This window comes from Oncorhynchus clarkii, chromosome 16, assembly GCF_045791955.1.
Source record: "Oncorhynchus clarkii lewisi isolate Uvic-CL-2024 chromosome 16, UVic_Ocla_1.0, whole genome shotgun sequence".
In the NCBI taxonomy this organism is placed as follows: Eukaryota; Metazoa; Chordata; class Actinopteri; order Salmoniformes; family Salmonidae; genus Oncorhynchus; species Oncorhynchus clarkii.
The window spans coordinates 18,433,462-18,451,396 of record NC_092162.1 but is presented as its reverse complement, the minus strand read 5'-3'; the positions used below and the strand labels follow the sequence as shown (position 1 = coordinate 18,451,396).

Sequence of the window (17,935 nt, the reverse complement as noted above, 5' to 3'; positions counted from 1 at the left end):
ATCCAACCCGATCACTCACCATACCATACCATAGTGCACACCGCTTTCTCAAGACATACGGCTTCAAGTTCAGATGATTGAATGAGCCATTTAGCCATCCACTTGGTTTGTTTTTATGTCAGGTTTTTTTTAACCTTATTTACGAGGTCTTTATTGGGCTGACCTGTCCTAGGTATGATTCACTGAGCCAATTAATGAACAGGCAAACACTGACTGGGTTACAAGGAGCCATTATTAACAAGACAGTGTTCAAAGATGTCAGGCGGCAGTTTTCAAGCGCCCTCACATCAAAGAGAAAGATCAGAAGGTCAAACATGAGGCTGCTGACTTACGGTTCTGGCAAATACAGAGTTCTGGTTGTAGGTTTGATAAACATGGAAATTACAGAACCAATTTTTTTTTTTTAAATGCTAATATTTAACTGTGAATCACATACATACACTCAGATCCCAATCAAACCCAAGGGAACGAGGTGAGCACCAGGATAAACTTTTAAATCAAACCAAGGATTATAAAAGTACAAGCACAATGGCCCTTTCTGCAAATTGGATATTGGGCATTATGCATATATCATCAGTCCAAGTGCTCAAACTGGACGACAGCTCGTTGCATTCGCCTCACCTATATTTCGTTTCCTTAACGATGGACCTGCATACTACAAGTATTCAAAAACATTTTTCCTGCATCTCTCTGCATGATGTGAAAAACACGTCATATTTGTTAAATGTTGCATAATAATAGTGTGAGCTTGATGATTTGATGGCGTCCAGAGGGGAGGGAACATGAGCTTGTACGGGGTACTGTGTTATAAAATGGACGTTGTATTCAGTGCAGGATCAGACCGACAGGGAATAGACTCAGTCCGCAATCCATCAGAGAAGATAGCAGACCTTTTCTGAGCTCACTCAGCAGCCAACTATCATTATTGCTTGAAGATATATACTTCTTAAGTCAAAAAAAAAAAAAAAAAAAATATATATATATTATTTGAATATAGCTTTGCCTAGTATCATCACATTCAATGGATATCTTGAAATTCCAGCTGGTAATAGTTACCCTGTTTGCACTGGTGTATACATATCAAGGATTGTCGTTTAGTGTTGACAAGGAACACTGGGTATCAAAAGACTGGCAGGTAAGTGGAACATTTTAGATTTCTATTATCAAGAGGAGTTTATATCATTAGTATATTCCTGATTTGAACCAAGAACAAAAAAATATTTGCGAGTAATAATTGTCGCAATCGAACATGGCTTTTTCACAAATAAATCAAGAAAAAATGTGTTGTGGAAAAAAGACTCTTTAATCCTTTCGCCAGGATGAGCCACTGGAAGAGAGATTGTCCAGCCAAGTGGCTAGTCTGATAAAGAGATCCAAAGCCCGTCAGTTCTACGGGCTCATGGGCAAACGCTCAGGTAAGCACTATAACATTCTGCCTGTCCATAACAAGAATGAATGACTTGAAAAGGATCTTGAAGGAGGTAGACTAGAATACAAAATTGTATGATGATTGTATGTTGAGTACGTATTATATCTAATTGACAAGAAAAGCTAATATTTTGAACTCAAATACATTTGAGTGCTTATCAGGTCCCTTTAATTACAGACGATCAGCCGCAGCCTATTAAAGTGGATAGAAAACGTGAGTATAGCACAATGGACTAACACTTTTTTTTTTGAATAGTGGTATACAGTACACTCTGGTCCATATACTATATTGTGGATTATTCAGTATCTAAATCATAACAATAACACATTTTCTGCATTATATGGATTTAAAATATGTTTTACATTTAACATGAGAAAAAAATATGCATCTCCTTTTAAATTACCCTTTCCTGGTGATGTCTTCAACAGGAAACAAAGGGGACATGTTTGTTGGACTTATGGGAAGAAGAGCACTAAGTGGGGGTAAGAATTATTACACTTCATATAAAATCCTCTATAGCTCAGTTGGTAGAGGAGTATGGCTCTTGCAGCGTGGGTTCAATTCCCAGAACCCCCCCAATACATAAAAATGTATACACGGATGACTAAAACACTTTGGATAAAAGTGTCTGCTAAATGGCATGATTTATATCATTTGAAATCTCAAGGCATTTGTTTTTTTAGACAAACACACAGCAGAGAGAAGTCTAATTTAAAACGGGTGTCAACAATTGCAGTCGCGTGTCATAACCAAATGCAATGTTTTGTGCTGCAGAATCGTTCACGAGGATCATCCCAGATGCTCCAAGCACTGCGGTCGATGTCGCTGAGGGATCAGACACACAACCAGGTCTGTCATATACATTGATGTTACGGTTAAAACCGGAGAGCACTTTGTAACATTGTAATGTACAGTTTGCAAAATGGAATACAAGTTTTACTGTGCAATTTAAAAACATACATGTAAAACCTGCATTCGTGTTGACTAAATGCAAACGAAACATTTGAACTTGTGTGTAATATTTTTTTATTTCTTCATTTGGCAGATTCACAAGAGGAATGGGACCAACTCCAATATTACTAAAGCTAGAAAAAAAAAAAGATTTGTTTTCATGACCTATACAATTTTGATATAGACTCAAAAATAACTACCATACAAAACGAAACTGTATCTCATACTTGTAAGAAACAAAATGCTATATCTAAGGTATCAAAGTTCATGCTGATGATTATTGAATGTTCCATCCCCCCAAAAAATGTACTTGTCTCTGCAAACAACCGCAACTGTGTTGAATGAAATAAAATAGCCAGGAATGCTGCAGCCGGTCAGTTATATATTTTTTTGTGGACAAAGAAGCAAAAACACTCATGTGATCCACTAGTGTCAGAGCTCAGACGAGATGTACCTACATTCATAGCTCATCTTTAAGTGGATCGTTTAAAACAAGTCATCAACTCAAATTCTGTAACCTTCATTGTTTAACAATATTTCAGCCAAGAATTGATTGAATGGTTACATGGTGGCATATTACTAAAATATAAATACAAGTCGAAATGTAAAAAGGGAAGAGAGTTCCCCCAGACACAAAAAAAAACAAGTAAGGGACAGCTACAGGGTGGGTTTAGGGATAGAAGATCACTGTGGTATTGATGGGACTCCTATCCCAGCAGGTGTGGTAGAATAAAGATCACTGTGATATTGAAAGGACTCCTATCCCGGCAGGTGTGGTAGAATAAAGATCACTGTGGTATTGATGGGACTCCTATCCCGGCAGGTGTGGTAGAATAAAGATCACTGTGATATTGAAAGGACTCCTATCCCGGCAGGTGTGGTAGAATAAAGATCACTGTGGTATTGATAGGACTCCTATCCCGGCAGGTGTGGTAGAATAAAGATCACTGTGGTATTGAAAGGACTCCTATCCCGGCAGGTGTGGTAGAATAAAGATCACTGTGGTATTGATGGGACTCCTATCCCGGCAGGTGTGGTAGAATAAAGATCACTGTGATATTGAAAGGACTCCTATCCCGGCAGGTGTGGTAGAATAAAGATCACTGTGGTATTGATAGGACTCCTATCCCGGCAGGTGTGGTAGAATAAAGATCACTGTGGTATTGATAGGACTCCTATCCCGGCAGGTGTGGTAGAAGAAAGTCAAGTTTATTAAGTGGCTCACTGGTGAGCCTATAGCCTATGTCCCTTTGGGCGGGGTCCATTTAAGCGAGCTGGGGTCGATGGTTTTGTTGTTGCTGCCTCTTTTGGTCTCCTTAGCTTTCCACTCATCGATCAGGTCCTGTGAGGGAGAGTTCAATTCAATTCATTTATTGGCCCTTGAGGAATTTGCCTCGCATTCAAGAGCACCGAGTCAAAGACATAAAATGATCAACATTTACAGATATGAAATACAGTGGGTATCATAAGTATTCACCCCCCTTGGATTTTTTCACATTTTGTTGCGTTACAATGTGGGAATGGAATAGATTGAATTGTGATTTTGTTAGTGACCTACACAAAACAATCCATAATGTCAAAGTGAAAAGAAAAATATATAAATGTACTAAATAACTCAAATATAGGTCAAGTATTCACCTCTGTTTAAGAAAGCCTAAATTAGTTCAGGAGTAAAACAAGGGGTTGAAATTATTTGGAATGACTACCCCTTCCACTGTCCCCCATTCATCTGTAAGGTCTCTAGGTCACGTATTGAATTTAAAGCATAGATTTAACTACAAAGACCAGTGAGCATTTCGAAAGCCTCAAAGAAGGGCCGTGATTGGTAGATTGGTAACAATAACGAATCAGACATTGAATATCACTTTAAGCATGGTCACGTTAATAATTATGCTGTGGATGATGTATTAAACCACCCATACACATCAAAAGATAATCGTCCTTCTGAATTGAGCTACAGGACAGGAAGGAAACTGCTCAGGGATGTCACCATGGGGCCATTGGTGATTTTAAAACAGCTACGGGGTTCAATGGCTGTGATGGGAGAAAACTGAGGATGGATCAACAACATTGTAGTGACTCCACAATAATGACCTAAATGACTGAGAAAAGAAGAACACAAATACGTATTGAACAAAACAATATTCCAAAACATGCATCATGTATGCAACAATACATACCTAAAAAAAAAAAGCGCGGCAAAGGAATATACTTTTTGGCCTAAATCCAAAGCCTTATGTTTGGGGCCAATCCAACACATCAGTGAGTAACTGCCTCCTTATTTTCAAGCATGGTGGTGGCTGCATCGTGGTATGGGTATTCTTGATATCGGCAAAGACTGGGGAGGTTTTTGGGATAAAAAGAAATGGGATGGAGCTAAGCACAGGCAATATCCTAGAGGAGAACCCGCTTCAGTCTGCTTTACACCAGACACTGGGAGAGGAATTCACCTTTCAGCAGGACAATAACCTAAACCTACAACACCAGGCAAAATAGATACTAGAGTTGCTTACCATGAAGACAGTGAATGTTCCTGAGTGGCCAAGTTAGTTGACACAGCATGAAGAATTAAAAATAATAAATGGGCAAATATTGCACAATCCAAGTGTGCAAAGCTCTTAGAGACTGACCCAAGAAGACGCACAGCTATAAATCGCTGCCAAAAGGTGTTACTAACGTGTATCGACTCAGGGGGTTCAATACTTAAAAAGATACAGTATATTAGTGATTTATTCTTCGTTAATCTAAAACATATACACAGTACCAGTCACCACCTACGAAGGTTATATCTTTATTTTTACTTTTTTCGACATCGTAAACTATGAAATAACATATGGAATCATGTAGTAACCAAAAGTGTTAAACAAATCAAAATATTTGAGAATCTTCAAAGTAGGCACCCTTTGCCTTGATGACAGCTTTGCACACACTTGGCATTCTCTCAACCAGCTTCATGAATGTTCTTCCAAAAGTCTTGAAGGAGTTCCCACATATGCTGAGCACTTGTTGGCTGCTTTTCCTTCACTCTGCGGACTGACTCATCCCAAACTGGGTTGAGGTCGGGTGATTGTGAAGGCCAGGACATCTGATACAGCGCTTATACCACTCTCCTTCTTGGTCAAATAGCCCTTACACAGCCTGGAGGTGTGTTTGGGGTCATTGTCTTGTTGAAAAACAAATGATAGTGGGACTAAGCGCAAACCAGATGGGATATCGCTGCAGAATGCTGTGGTAGCCATGCTGGTTAAGTGTGCCTTGAATTCTAAATAAATCACTGACAGTGTCACCAGCAAAGCACCCCCATACCACCTCCTCCATGTTTCACGGTGGGAACCACATATGTGGAGATCATCCATTGACCTACTCCGCATCTCACAAAGACACGATGGTTGGAACCAAAAATCTCAAACCTCAGACCAAAGGACAGATTTCTACCGGTTTAATGTCCACTGCTTGTGTTTCTTGGTCCAAGCAAGTCTCTTCTTCTTATTGGTGTCCTTTAGTAGTGGTTTCATTGAAGCAATTCGATCATTAAAAGGCCTTTTTCACATAGTCCCCCCTGAACATTTGATGTGGAGATGTGTCTGTTACTTGAACTCTGTGAAGCATTTATTTGGGCTGCAATCAGAGGTGCAGTTGACTAATGAATTTATCGTCTGCAGCAGAAGTAACTCTAGGTCTTCCTTTCCTGTGGCGGTCCTCATGAGAGCCAGTTTCATCATGACACTTGATGGTTTTTGCAACTGCACTTGAAAAACTTTTGAAATTTTCCAGATTGACTGACCTTCATGTCTTGAAGTAATGGACTGTCATTTCTCTTTTCTTATTGGAGCGGTTCTTGCCATAATATGGACTTGGTCTTTTACCAAATAGGGCTATCTTCTGTATACCCCCCTACCTTGTCACAAAACAACTGATTGGCTCAAACGCATTAACCTCTTGAACCTCTGGGGGCAGTATTTCATTTTTGGATGAAAAACGTTCCCGTTTTAAACAAGATATTTTGTCACGAAAAGATGCTCGACTATGCATATAATTGACAGCTTTGGAAAGAAAACACTGACGTTTCCAAAACTGCAAAGATATTGTCTGTGAGTGCCACAGAACTAATGCTACAGGCGAAACCAAGATTAACTTTCATACAGGAAGTGAGCCAGATTTTGAATGCGCTGTGTTCCAATGTCTCCTTATATGGCTGTGAATGCGCAAGGAATGAGCCTACACTTTCTGTCGTTTCCCCAAGGTGTTTGCAGCATTGTGACGTATTTGTAGGCATATCATTGGAAATTTGACCATAAGAGACTACATTTACCAGGTGTCTGCTCGGTGTCCTCCGTCGAAACTATTGCGTAATGTCCAGGTGCGTGCATTTTTCCATTTTGAACAGAGGAGAAACCAAACTGCCACGAGTGATTTATCATCGAATAGATATGTGAAAAACACCTTGAGGATTGATTCTAAACAACGTTTGCCATGTTTCTGTCGATATTATGGAGTTAATTTGGAAAAAAGTTTGCCGTTGTAATGACTGAATTTTCTGGTTTTTTTCTTAGCCAAACGTGATGAACAAAACGGAGCGATTTCTCCTACACAAATAATCTTTTTGGAAAAACTGAACATTTGCTATCTAACTGAGAGTCTCCTCATTGAAAACATCCGAAGTTCTTCAAAGGTAAATGATTTTATTTGAATGCTTTTCTTGTTTTTGTGAAAATGTTGCCTGCTGAATGCTAGGCGTAATGCTATGCTAGCTATCAATACTCTTACACAAATGCTTGTGTAGCTATGGTTGAAAAGCATTTTTTGAAAATCTGAGATGACAGTGTTGTTAACAAAAGGCTAAGCTTGTGAGCCAATATATTTATTTCATTTCATTTGCGATTTTCATGAATAGTTAACGTTGCGTTATGCTAATGAGCTTGAGGCTATAATTACGCTCCCGGATACGGGATTGCTCGTCGCAACAGGTTATGGAAAGAAATTCCACAAATTAACTTTTAACAAGGCACACCTGTTAATTGAAATGCATTTCAGGCGACTACCTCATGACACAGGTTGAGAGAATGCCAAGAGTGAGCAAAGCTGTCATCAAGGCAAAGGGTTGCTATTTGAATAATCTCAAATATAAAATATATTTTGATTTGGACACTTTTTTGGTTACTACATGATTCCATGTGTGTTATTTCATAGTTTTGTGTCTTCACTATTATTCTACAATGTAGAAAATATAGTAAAATAAAGAAAAACCCTTGAATGCATAGGTGTTCTAAAACTTTTGACCGGTAGTGTATCTATGAAAATGTTTTCCACTGACATTAGTATTTTGTGTCGATCGTTGACAAATTATTATTATTTTTTGTATTTTTTTTTTTACAATTAAATCCATTTTAAAATCACACTTTGCAACACAAAATGTGAAGAAATCCAAAGGGGTGAATAATTATGAAACGCACTGCAGATAACCACATAAAACAGATGGACAGGGCTACATACACACAAGCTACAGTAAACACATGACATATCCATGAAATATGTCAAACAGAAAAAAATATTAGAAGAATATGCATAATCACAGTTGCAATTGAAAGGAAAAACTTCTGAGAATTATCTGAACAAACAGTTCACCTGAGACAGGAACCGAATTCACTGTTGATTTTATGTGCATTTCACCGGCACTGTACTTTTTGCAGCCATTTGTTTCGATAACAGAAAATCGGGCAATACTAAAACGCTGAATACATTCATTAATATATACGAATATTCCTGCAAGATCTGGGGTAGATACAACATAAGATATAACCTTACAAGGATTTGAGTGAGAGGTCTCACTGGTATCTTCAAGTGGCCACTCCAAAGTGTGCAGTGATTTCAATACACGTAGGACTCAGGCAGTAGAGCATTCAACTAGGAGTTTATTATTTTTTTAGCTTTCCTGGCTGTGCCTTTGGAGGAACTGAACAGAGCACACTTGTAGCTAGCAGGTGGTAGTCCCGTTTAGAACGCCTGTCATTTGAAAGCTATACATCGTAAAGCGGACACCCAGAGTTCTGATGTAATGTATAGTATGTTACTGTACAGCCACCGCGTTCCAATTTAATCTCTTATCAGTGACCAAATCTCCCATTTTTGATCCCGAACATGGGATCAGAGTATAAAGGGTTAACCGATGTTGATATTGTCATGACACACCTTCATGAAGGGGACACTTACCTGTCTCTTCAAGACGAGGTGCTTTCCCTTCCAGTACTTAAGCATCTGCAGGGACTGCAGGGTGCTGACAATGTCCACTGGGTTCACCGCGGTCTCCTGGCTGATCTCTGAACACACACGAGTACAACGCACAGCTCTTCACGCACTCATTCAAAATACTGAATCATTCAAATACTAGTCATTCAAATGCTTGGAAGAAAATCATCTCATGTGTTCAAATGAAACTGAGACTAACCTGAAAAAGCTAAATAATTAACAACATTAAATCATCAACATTTACAGACTTGACAACCATAAAACAGATTGATAGGGCTGTAAACACACAAGCTACAGCGAATACATGACAAATAGAGTGATAAATCAAAGGTAGCCTTCCCAGGTTTAATGCTTAGTACATGTTCGTTAAGCAGTTTGATGCTCCACCTACGGACTAATTCATTATGAGAGGAGAATTAGCCGATATGGACAGGCCCAAATTAAAATGTTTCTAAATGAGAAAAAAAATACATATGCTTAACCATGGGAGAAATTTAAAGAGGACACTTTGGAGATTGTGTGTGAGTGTCTGTGTATGGCGTGTGTGCGTGACCGGAACAAGCTACATAATTTACCCGGGTAATTTTAAACCCTCACCTTTGACCCTAAACTAATTGTAGATTGTTGAGAAAATATTTTCTCAACAGTCAAGAGCGACATTAAGCACCAAAACATATTTGCAAAAATCAGTTCTTTGTAAAGTCCTCTGTCACCTTTGATGGAGATCTCTTTGCCCTGGAAGTTGTACATGTAACGCAGCAGCACCTCTTTCCAGTAGCTACGGTAGCTGATGAGGCCCAGGTCCGAAAGGGGCCGCTCTGGGGAGCCCACCTTCTCCTCCACCTTGGACAGCAGGTAGCCTACAGAAAGGGGAGAGCGCCGGCAGGGTGGTCACTAGCAGTTCTAATAAGTAATGAGAGGGACTGCACTTACATAGCAATGAGACCTGGTGGAGAAAAGCAAAAAAAACTGCTAAAGGAACTGTAGTTTCTACTGCAATAACTGCGTAATGACAACACATAAAGAAGTTGCTTTCAGGACATTAAAAGCCCTTTTTGACCAGCAAAACTCTGTTGTCATTCCTGGGAGGCTTAACAAAATAAATCAGTATCTCGAAATGCCACCTGGCTGTAGTTGCAGTAGCCAATCTAACAAGGGGAAAACAGAGTTGGTCTATACTTACTGAAGTCAATCAGCATCTTCCCAAAGCCTTGCCTCATGTACTGGGGCATTGTCAGGATGCAGGAGACGTTGTAGTTGAGGAAAGAGTTCTTCTCCTGAAAAAACAGAGGATATGGGTCTGAATCTCATCTTTAAAACTAAAGTAATGACAGAGACGTCCCTAATAATAATTTTAAAAAAAGCTCCGCTATAAACCGTATCAAAAAGTTATGGGAGACACTATCAATTTGAACAGAGTATAATGGATGGGTACCTTAGAGAAGTATCCCACAAGATGGCAGCCTGTGTTGTCTGCCTCAGTCATAACGTAGAACAGAAAGGGTTCCACGTCGTAGTACAGCGTCTTGTGATCCAGGAAGAGCTTGGCGAGTAGACACAGGTTCTGGCAGTAGATCTGGAAAAGGAAACCACACACCATTTAAATTCCCCAAAGACCTTGCCAGGGATAATGTAAGGGCGAAAGGTAGACTAGCGGTTAGAGCTAATTTCCTCCAGGGGTGCCGTACTACTGTGGCCGACCCTGTAAAACAACACATTTCACTGCACCTATCCAGTGTATGTGACCTATCCATAGATTCATATTCTATGTAGCTTGTTTTATAGGAGTGCAAGGCACCAGTGGGGTTAGGGTCCCTGAAGAAACGTGAGACATGACAAAACTAAAGGTAATAATTCAACCATGATTATTTCTTTGTTCTTTAGATCGGAGAATAAAACGGAGACAGGAAAAAAAGCATTTGTTGTGTACGAGTTCAAGTGTGTAGGCCCCCTCACCTTGTTCTTCTTGCCATCCACCTCAAAGACAGAGATGGCTCCCTTCCTGTAGACCTCATCGCCGGGCGGATGCTTCCACACACACTTAGCCTAACAAACACACAGGGAGACAACACTATTGATTTGCTCATTCAAACCCCCATTAAAAAAGGCCTCTCTGAAGAGTTTCAGCTGAAATTGAAGTCATTGGGTGAGTTTAGAATTCCCAAACATATGACAAAAGGATCTTAAACTTTGATTGGCTGTTGCATGCAGTTTCAATCACATTTGAGTTTCTTCGAGTATCAGCAAAGGTTGCTTTAGAGGATGTCACTTGCAACCTGCAACAAACATTGTGTGAAAGTTGATTTGTGTAACCCCAGCTTAAGAGGTGATAGGACTGGCTTTTCTACAGTGCCTTCAGGAAGTATTCATACCCCTCGACTTATTCCGCATTTTTGTTGTATTACAGCCTGAATTCACAATGGATTAAATTGATTGTTCCCCTTACCCATCCATACACAATACCCCATGACGACAAAATGAAAACATGTTTTTAGAAATATTTGCAAATGTATTGAAAATGAAACACAGAAATCTCATTTACATAAGCATTCAAACCTCTGAGTTAATACTTTGTAAAAGCACCGTTGGTGGCGATTCAATCAAATGTATTTATAAAGCCCAGCTTTGAGTCGTCTTGGGTATGTCTATGAGCTTAGAACAATGTTTATTTTTGTACCATGATAGGACCCTATATCATTAACATTGTACTCCGCCGTTAGTGTTCAGGAGAGTCAACATTTGTCAGGATAAAAAGGAAAATACTTTTTCTCAAAAGGAGTGCGGCTGCGGGAATTGTACCGTAGACCATTTGGGAGAATCTTTGAACATCTGCAGATTTTCTCAAAGCTCTTAAGCTAGATTGCTGTTCATCGCCTCTCCCAAGTCTTTCCACAGATTTTCAATGGGATTTAAATCTTGGCTTTGACTGGAACACTCAAGGACTTTCACATTCGCGTTCTGAAGCCAATCCAGCAGTGTTTTGGCTGTATTTTTGGGGTCATTATCCTGTTGGAACGTGGAATCTATGCCCCAGTTTAAGGTCGTTTGCACTCTGAAGAAACTCTCTCATCAAGAGTTTGCTGTATTTGGCTCCAGTCATTGTTCCCTCTATCCTTACCAGTCTCCTAGTCCCTGACGCTAAAAAGCATCCAACATAGCATGATTCTTCCCCATTGGGAGATGAGCTGTGCTTGATTTTCTCCAGACACAGAGCTTTGCATTCAGGCTAAAGAGTTAAATTTGTCTCATCAGACCACAGAATAATTTGCCTTATGCATGCTGTCATGAGACTTTTTCTCAGGAGTGGCTTCCGACTGGCCACTCTCCCATAAAGCCTAGATTGATGAAGTGCTGTAGAGACCGTTGTCCTCATGGCAGGTTCTCCCATCTCAGCCAAGGAATTCTGTAGTTCTGTCTAGGTCACTTCCATGACCAAGGTCCTTCTTACCCAGTTCGGTCTGACAGCCAGATCTAGGCAGTTTCATATGTGTTTTAATTTTTCAATGATGGAGACCACTGCTCTCTTCAAAACTTTTAACACTAGAAATGGTTTTATGCCCTTCCCCAGACACAACAATTCTATCTCGGAGATCTACAGACAGTTCTTTGGACTTGACAAGTTTTTGCTCTGACATCTACGGTTAACTGTGGGACCTTATATAGACATGTGTGTTTCTTTCTAAATGTATGTCCAAACAACTGAATTGGAAACAGGTGAACTCCAATCAAGTTGTCGTGACAGCTCAAGGATGAGCAAAGTAAATTGGATGCACCAGAGCTACATTTTGGGTGGCATAGCAAAGGGGTGGGAATGCCTATGTAAATGAGATATTTCTGTAATTCATTTTCAATAGATTTCTAAAAACATGTTTTCACTTTGTCATTATGGGGTATAGTGTGTAGACAGGTGAGTGAAAAAATAAATCATTTTTCATCTATTTTGAATTTGGGCTGTAACAAAAGTCGAGGGGTACTTTCTGAAGGCACTGTATATCTTACCATGTGTCGTCTCAGAATGGTCTGGCTCTTCATGTACTTGAGGCAGAACTCGCAGACGTAGAGACGTCCCAGGCGGGCGTACTCCTCGGGGTAGGGCGAGTGATACCACGTGTCCAGCTCGTAGCGGCCGAACAAGATGGTCTTGATCATGTTGCTGCCCTCCGTGATCTGTCCCTGGATCCGCAGCTTCTCCTGTGGCGTTTTCAATAAGCGGCAAACGAGAGAGGAGAAATATGAAATTCTTCTAAACTACCAAGAACATCTTATCTACAATAATCTAAAACCCGATTGGTTTATTATGCATGAAGGTGCACTGAGGTTTTTGTCTTACCAGATCTTCAGATGCGCGTGCCTGGGCTTTTCTGAAAAGCTCCAGGTCATATTCACTAGTGATGTTCTCCAGAAGAGGTTCTCTGGTGTTGCCGTGGCTCTGTCGATGCTCCTGTAGACGAGATGGAAAGAAAAAGAGTTGGGTGACGGAGTGCTGATTGTGTCAATAAACGGGCTTTATTGAATATACTCTTTAAAGAGGTAGCGTTTCAGACATTTTCGGGAAGATGGGCCGCTGTCCTGACATTAGGGGTAAGCTTGTTCCACCATTGGGGTGCCAAGACAGAGAAGAGCTTTGACTGGGCTGATCGGGAGCTGCCCTCCCGTAGGGGTGGAAGGGCCAAGTGACCAGAGGATCCCCATAGCAAACATGATTCTCCCTCTAGTCATTAGAATGGGGGAGATCTGTCCTATGTCTCACCATGTACTTCTCCTTCTGCTCCTTGGGAAGCCCAGAATTCCTCCCCTTTCTCATCTCCGTCACCTGCTCTTTGTATCTCGTCTGTTTTGATGTGGGCATCTGGTGGACACAACAGGAATTCATTGTGATTTTAGCTATTTTTTATTTTACCCCCTTTTTTGATCTTGTCTCATCACTGCAACTCCCCAATGGGCGAAGGTCGAGTCATGCGTCCTCCGAAACGTGAACAGCCAAACCGCGCTTCTTAATACCTGCCTGCTTAACCCGGAAGCTAGCCGCACCAATGTGTTGGAGGAAACACCGTTCACCTGACGACCGAGGTCAGCCTGCGGGCGCCTGGCCAGCCAGGAGGAGTTGCTAGAGCGTGGTGAGCCAATTGAAGCCTCACCCGGCCAAACCCTCCCTTAATCCGGGCGACGCTGGGCCAATTGTGCGCCGCCCTATGGGACTCCCGATCACAGCCGGTTGTGAGACAGTGCCCTAGACCACTGCACCACTTGGGAGGACCTTTATTTACTTTTACATGATAAAATGAATCACCTTAAAAAGTATTCAACATTAATTTAATTAATTTTACCTGATGTCGTGTAGCGTGTCTGTTGCTTTCCTCCTGCACCTTTGATTCTTCTTCGTGTTTCTCGCGAGTGGTTGCTTTCACCTGTCAATAAAAAGGATGAATAAACTTATTGGGCATTTGATTCTCTGTAGCTCTCATTGTACGAGACAATGAAGTTAATGTACCGCAATAAGCAATGCCAAATATGTTAATGACATATTTACCTTGCATTCATCAGCAGATAGGTTATGGTAAAGAGGACATCCTGAAACCGCAAAATGGCGTTCATGTTTTCCTGTTAGATGTCCTGCAAGGAACACGAGAGACAGAAAAGCAATGAGTTTACATATAATTAAATTAATTGACCAGAGATATTTCATAATAAGAATCTTAACAAGAATCATGACAAGTCTTGTTCAGCATCCACTAAACTAGCAGTGGTGCCACTAACCAAATAGTCTCTTGTCTTACCCAGTGAGTTGCATCCCGGTGTGGGACACTTCATGTTAAAATTGTAGGTCTCATGGCAGCGGCGGCGCTTGGGCCGGTGGGAGAGGTCCTTGTCTGAGTCTCTGAGGGCGGGGTCTTTGGCCACACTCTCGTCGTGGGAGGCGTTGGGGCTGGAGATGTCCAGCTCAGACTCAGATGATGGGGCGTTGCCTGTGGGCGTCAACGGCGGAGACTCGTCATGGTCGCCGACTCGCTTCACATCTGGTGTGTCTACATTGGCATGTGGGAGAAACAGCACAACATTCAGCTACACTGACACTGTAGGATAAAATAATGGAATCTTCTAGCAATTGTTAGCCCTCACAAGGTCTCCTATACAGGTGATTGACTCATTGTTCGCTAGCCTAACTACTACAGTTGCAATGTAGGATTTGATTCATAACTAAAGCATCCATCCCATGGCTTTCTTTACCTTGTGAGCTTTGGCTGAGGCGCAGAGATGCTCTTGTGAGGCGTGTTCTCTTGGGCATGTTCCCATCACTCTCTGAGCTGTTTGTCTGTTCTCTCTCTGCAGAAGAGTCTGAATCTTCAGTCCCATCAGAGCCGCTCCCCAAATGCACACTCTGTGATAGAATGAAAAAAAGTAAGACTGGTAGGGCTAACGCGTTAGCCAGGTAACTAGACGATATCTAGCTAGCTAACGTTAACTATTTGCTTGTCATGATGGCTCAAACTAGGTTATAGAATTGTTGCTAACGTTAGCTCCTTCAAATGTATCAATTTCTCATAAATGAGATATACAGCTAGCTAATTACTCTCTACAAATCGATATGTAAACACAGCCTTAATAGCTAGCTAGCTAGTCAGTTAACGTTAGTTAGCCAAATAGGCAACGCAACATTAGCAAAACACCATTGCAGCATTAGCTAGCAATCTACCTTGAAAGCGTAAAAGAGAGGCCATTTTAGCTTACTAACTTAGGTTATCTGCAGTAGCTAACTAGATAGTTAGCATTAAGTTATCTAGCTAGTTAAGAAACATACATACTTTCGAATGCATAATAGAGACCACTGGCTAACATTTTAGCAACATTATGCTAGCAGCATAGCTAGTCAAGTTAGCTTTATCCAGCTAGCTAACGCCGTAACGTTAGCTTCCGACCTACATGTTTCGTACCTGTCGTCTACGGGGCATATTTGCCTTGATGAACGCCGGTTTCTATGCCGCCCGTCTCATAAAACAACGTAGTTCCCAAATTGTATAATAAATGCAGTGGATGGAACTGTTTTAGATTAAGTTTTTACTTTAAAAAAAACGTGTATGTACACACAACATTGGCTATGTCTCGCGCCACATTTTCGGTACAACACACTTCCGTTTGGAACCTCTGTGTAATGTCACATGTGGTACTGTCTCCACTGGGTGGCACTGTATAGGTGGCACGCCAGTCTTATTTTCAACTCATTTAACATCTGATCTACTTATCAAAAGGCACATCTCAATCCGTGGTCCAGATAAATTCAAATTGTATTGGTCACATACACATGCTTGTACATCATGAAATAGCACAAGTGTTGGGGTGGGCCTTTCCTCTTTTGTTCTTTTTTTGCCCCTCTTTTGTTTTTGTTTTTTTGGGGGAGAAGATTGTTCCTCGCTTCGTCTCTTTAAAAAAAACATTTTTAAACATTTTATTTAAAATTTCAAATTCAAATACAATAACAAAAAAACATTGGACATCACTACAAATATATTTTCTCTGAAGAAACATAATATTGTTCTTCAAGCAAGGGGAGGCCTATGACATTACGACTTCCCATCAAACCAAAGCCTTGAATGCCCTACTCCTTGAAGTTTGCAGTTGTGTCTAAAAACACTATTTTACAGAAGAAACAAAAATAATAATAATTACCCTTTAGTGTGTGTACTTTACTGTATTAATACTTGGGATACCGCTTTTCAACAAGAAAAGTCATTTTTTCAATGGTAATAAACGGCCTGATTGAACTATCTTAATTTATCTGCCATCTTTGCTAACACTTTCTGTCACAGGTAGGTTATAGGTCTCGAATATATTTCGAAATCTTTGTTTCTTTCTAATTTGTATGACTCTTGTACAGTTCTACTAGTTTACATACATTGGTGTGAGTTCTAAAGCTATCTGTACTATGGGATAACTATGTGTTGTCTCATGTCAAAAACCAAAGCAGACATATCAGTGATGATTAAATGTATTATCCCACTGATTGGACATTACTCACCTTTTATTGTGAAGCTCAGTAACTCTATGTAAAAATATAGTCTATATGGTAACAAGCCTATCTGTTACTCAGATCACTGCTCATCAAAGGATAAATGAATACATTAGCTGCTACTGCTTGGCCTCTATTTGATATTGGTCTCTGGACTATTGTTTGTGGTAAATGTCTTTCATCAATATGAGAGATTAGTATCATTGCGAAATAGAAACTGTCTATACACTGATAGTGTAATTCAATCAAAGAGTAAATACCATGACACAATCATTCATACTCAGCAGAAACCTTGGTAAAGTGAGAGAGAAAAATAACTCGTAGTGCTGTGCAACATTTCCTGGAATACTGATTATGAACAGATTTAAAAAAAAGCTATGATATGTTACAGTAATCACTTGAATTCAATCAATCTATATTATTTCTCAAGCTTTCTTACTTTTCTAATTTTCTATTGCTGAACTGTGCACACATCCTTTATTTTTAAAAAGAAGAGAAAAAAACACACACATATAAATGCTTTAGAAAAAACTAGGACAACTCACTACATAAAACAAACAAAAATCAGTAGACCTAATAGCATGAACATATCCAAAGCATTGGGCAAACCTCCAAAGAATTCAAAGAAATTATCATGTGGAAAAGTTAAAAGCTTGTATTAATTGACAAACATAGCATAGGGCCCTAGGCATATAGGACAGTCAGCAATAGCCTATAAAGAATATAGGGGTAAGGATATGCTAGAGCGGAATGTTGTCCTATATTGCAAAATTAAAATAGCAGAGCATACCTGGTTCTGGAAGACTTCTGCAGCCAGACTATGTATCCAACAAAACGTCACTGAACAGGAATGAGAAGAATTTTGCTTTTTACATGAAGCTGACATATTTTGGGGACTTAGTGGGGCACAGTAGGTGGTCCCATCTGGTTGCATGCAAGCGCACATATACCTTTTCTGCAAGCCCGTATGTTCTGAAGGAATGTAGAGCCAGACATATCACATCATGCATTTGTCCCCTCAGCTGAGCTGAACCTGAACCATAGGCACTTTTGAGGAGACGGAATTGTGTTAATGCCCCCTGTATACTTTACCCATACATTGTCAATGGGCCGCACAGCTTATTCTGGGCTATTCTGAGGAAAATAGCAGGTTTCTCGACTCATAACCTGACTTCGAGAAGGGATTGCGTGACGATTTGTTTAGCAACCGTGCGACGCAACATAACAACATTAACGCGATTGGTCGACAGTCTGCTGGGTGGAGGCTTATACCTAATTCATTGTCCAATGCGATTCCGATCTCC

General features: G+C 40.4%; 2 protein-coding genes across 3 annotated transcripts; one reads left to right on the top strand and one right to left on the bottom strand.

Annotated features, from left to right (window-relative positions):
* The first annotated feature begins 1,021 nt into the window (after nt 1-1,021).
* LOC139368107 (protachykinin-1-like) lies at nt 1,022-2,541 on the top strand. The gene is made up of 6 exons (XM_071106681.1): nt 1,022-1,135; nt 1,325-1,415; nt 1,607-1,642; nt 1,858-1,911; nt 2,204-2,278; nt 2,475-2,541. The coding sequence occupies exons 1-6, from the start codon at nt 1,022-1,024 to the stop codon at nt 2,510-2,512; spliced, it is 408 nt and encodes a 135-aa protein (XP_070962782.1). The 3' UTR covers nt 2,513-2,541.
* On the bottom strand, nt 2,432-15,781 carry LOC139368106 (histone acetyltransferase KAT7-like). 2 transcript variants are annotated; one of them, XM_071106679.1, is made up of 14 exons: nt 15,559-15,781; nt 14,855-15,005; nt 14,404-14,652; nt 14,157-14,239; nt 13,954-14,034; nt 13,377-13,475; nt 12,957-13,067; nt 12,626-12,817; nt 10,583-10,672; nt 10,062-10,202; nt 9,810-9,903; nt 9,340-9,486; nt 8,591-8,697; nt 2,432-3,722 (listed from the first exon to the last, which is right to left on the bottom strand). In XM_071106679.1, the coding sequence occupies exons 1-14, from the start codon at nt 15,574-15,576 to the stop codon at nt 3,621-3,623; spliced, it is 1,665 nt and encodes a 554-aa protein (XP_070962780.1). In that variant the 5' UTR covers nt 15,577-15,781; the 3' UTR covers nt 2,432-3,620. The 2 variants fall into 2 exon arrangements, with proteins under 2 accessions (XP_070962780.1, XP_070962779.1); XM_071106678.1 differs by having other exon boundaries at nt 12,626-12,831; nt 12,959-13,067; nt 15,559-15,753.
* Nucleotides 15,782-17,935: the final 2,154 nt, after the last annotated feature.

What these genes read in the sequence shown, in the direction of transcription:
- LOC139368107 (XM_071106681.1), top strand. Translation starts at nt 1,022, where the DNA reads ATGGATATCTTGAAATTCCAGCTGGTAATAGTTACCCTGTTTGCACTG. An exon ending in TATTAAAGTGGATAGAAAAC is followed by an intron (nt 1,643 to 1,857) that starts GTGAGTATAGCA and finishes TGTCTTCAACAG; the next exon opens with GAAACAAAGGGGACATGTTT. An exon ending in AAGAAGAGCACTAAGTGGGG is followed by an intron (nt 1,912 to 2,203) that starts GTAAGAATTATT and finishes TTTGTGCTGCAG; the next exon opens with AATCGTTCACGAGGATCATC.
- LOC139368106 (XM_071106678.1), bottom strand. An exon ending in CCTCAGCCAAAGCTCACAAG is followed by an intron (nt 14,653 to 14,854) that starts GTAAAGAAAGCC and finishes ATGCCAATGTAG; the next exon opens with ACACACCAGATGTGAAGCGA. An exon ending in ACCTCGTCTTGAAGAGACAG is followed by an intron (nt 3,723 to 8,590) that starts GTAAGTGTCCCC and finishes TCTCCCTCACAG; the next exon opens with GACCTGATCGATGAGTGGAA.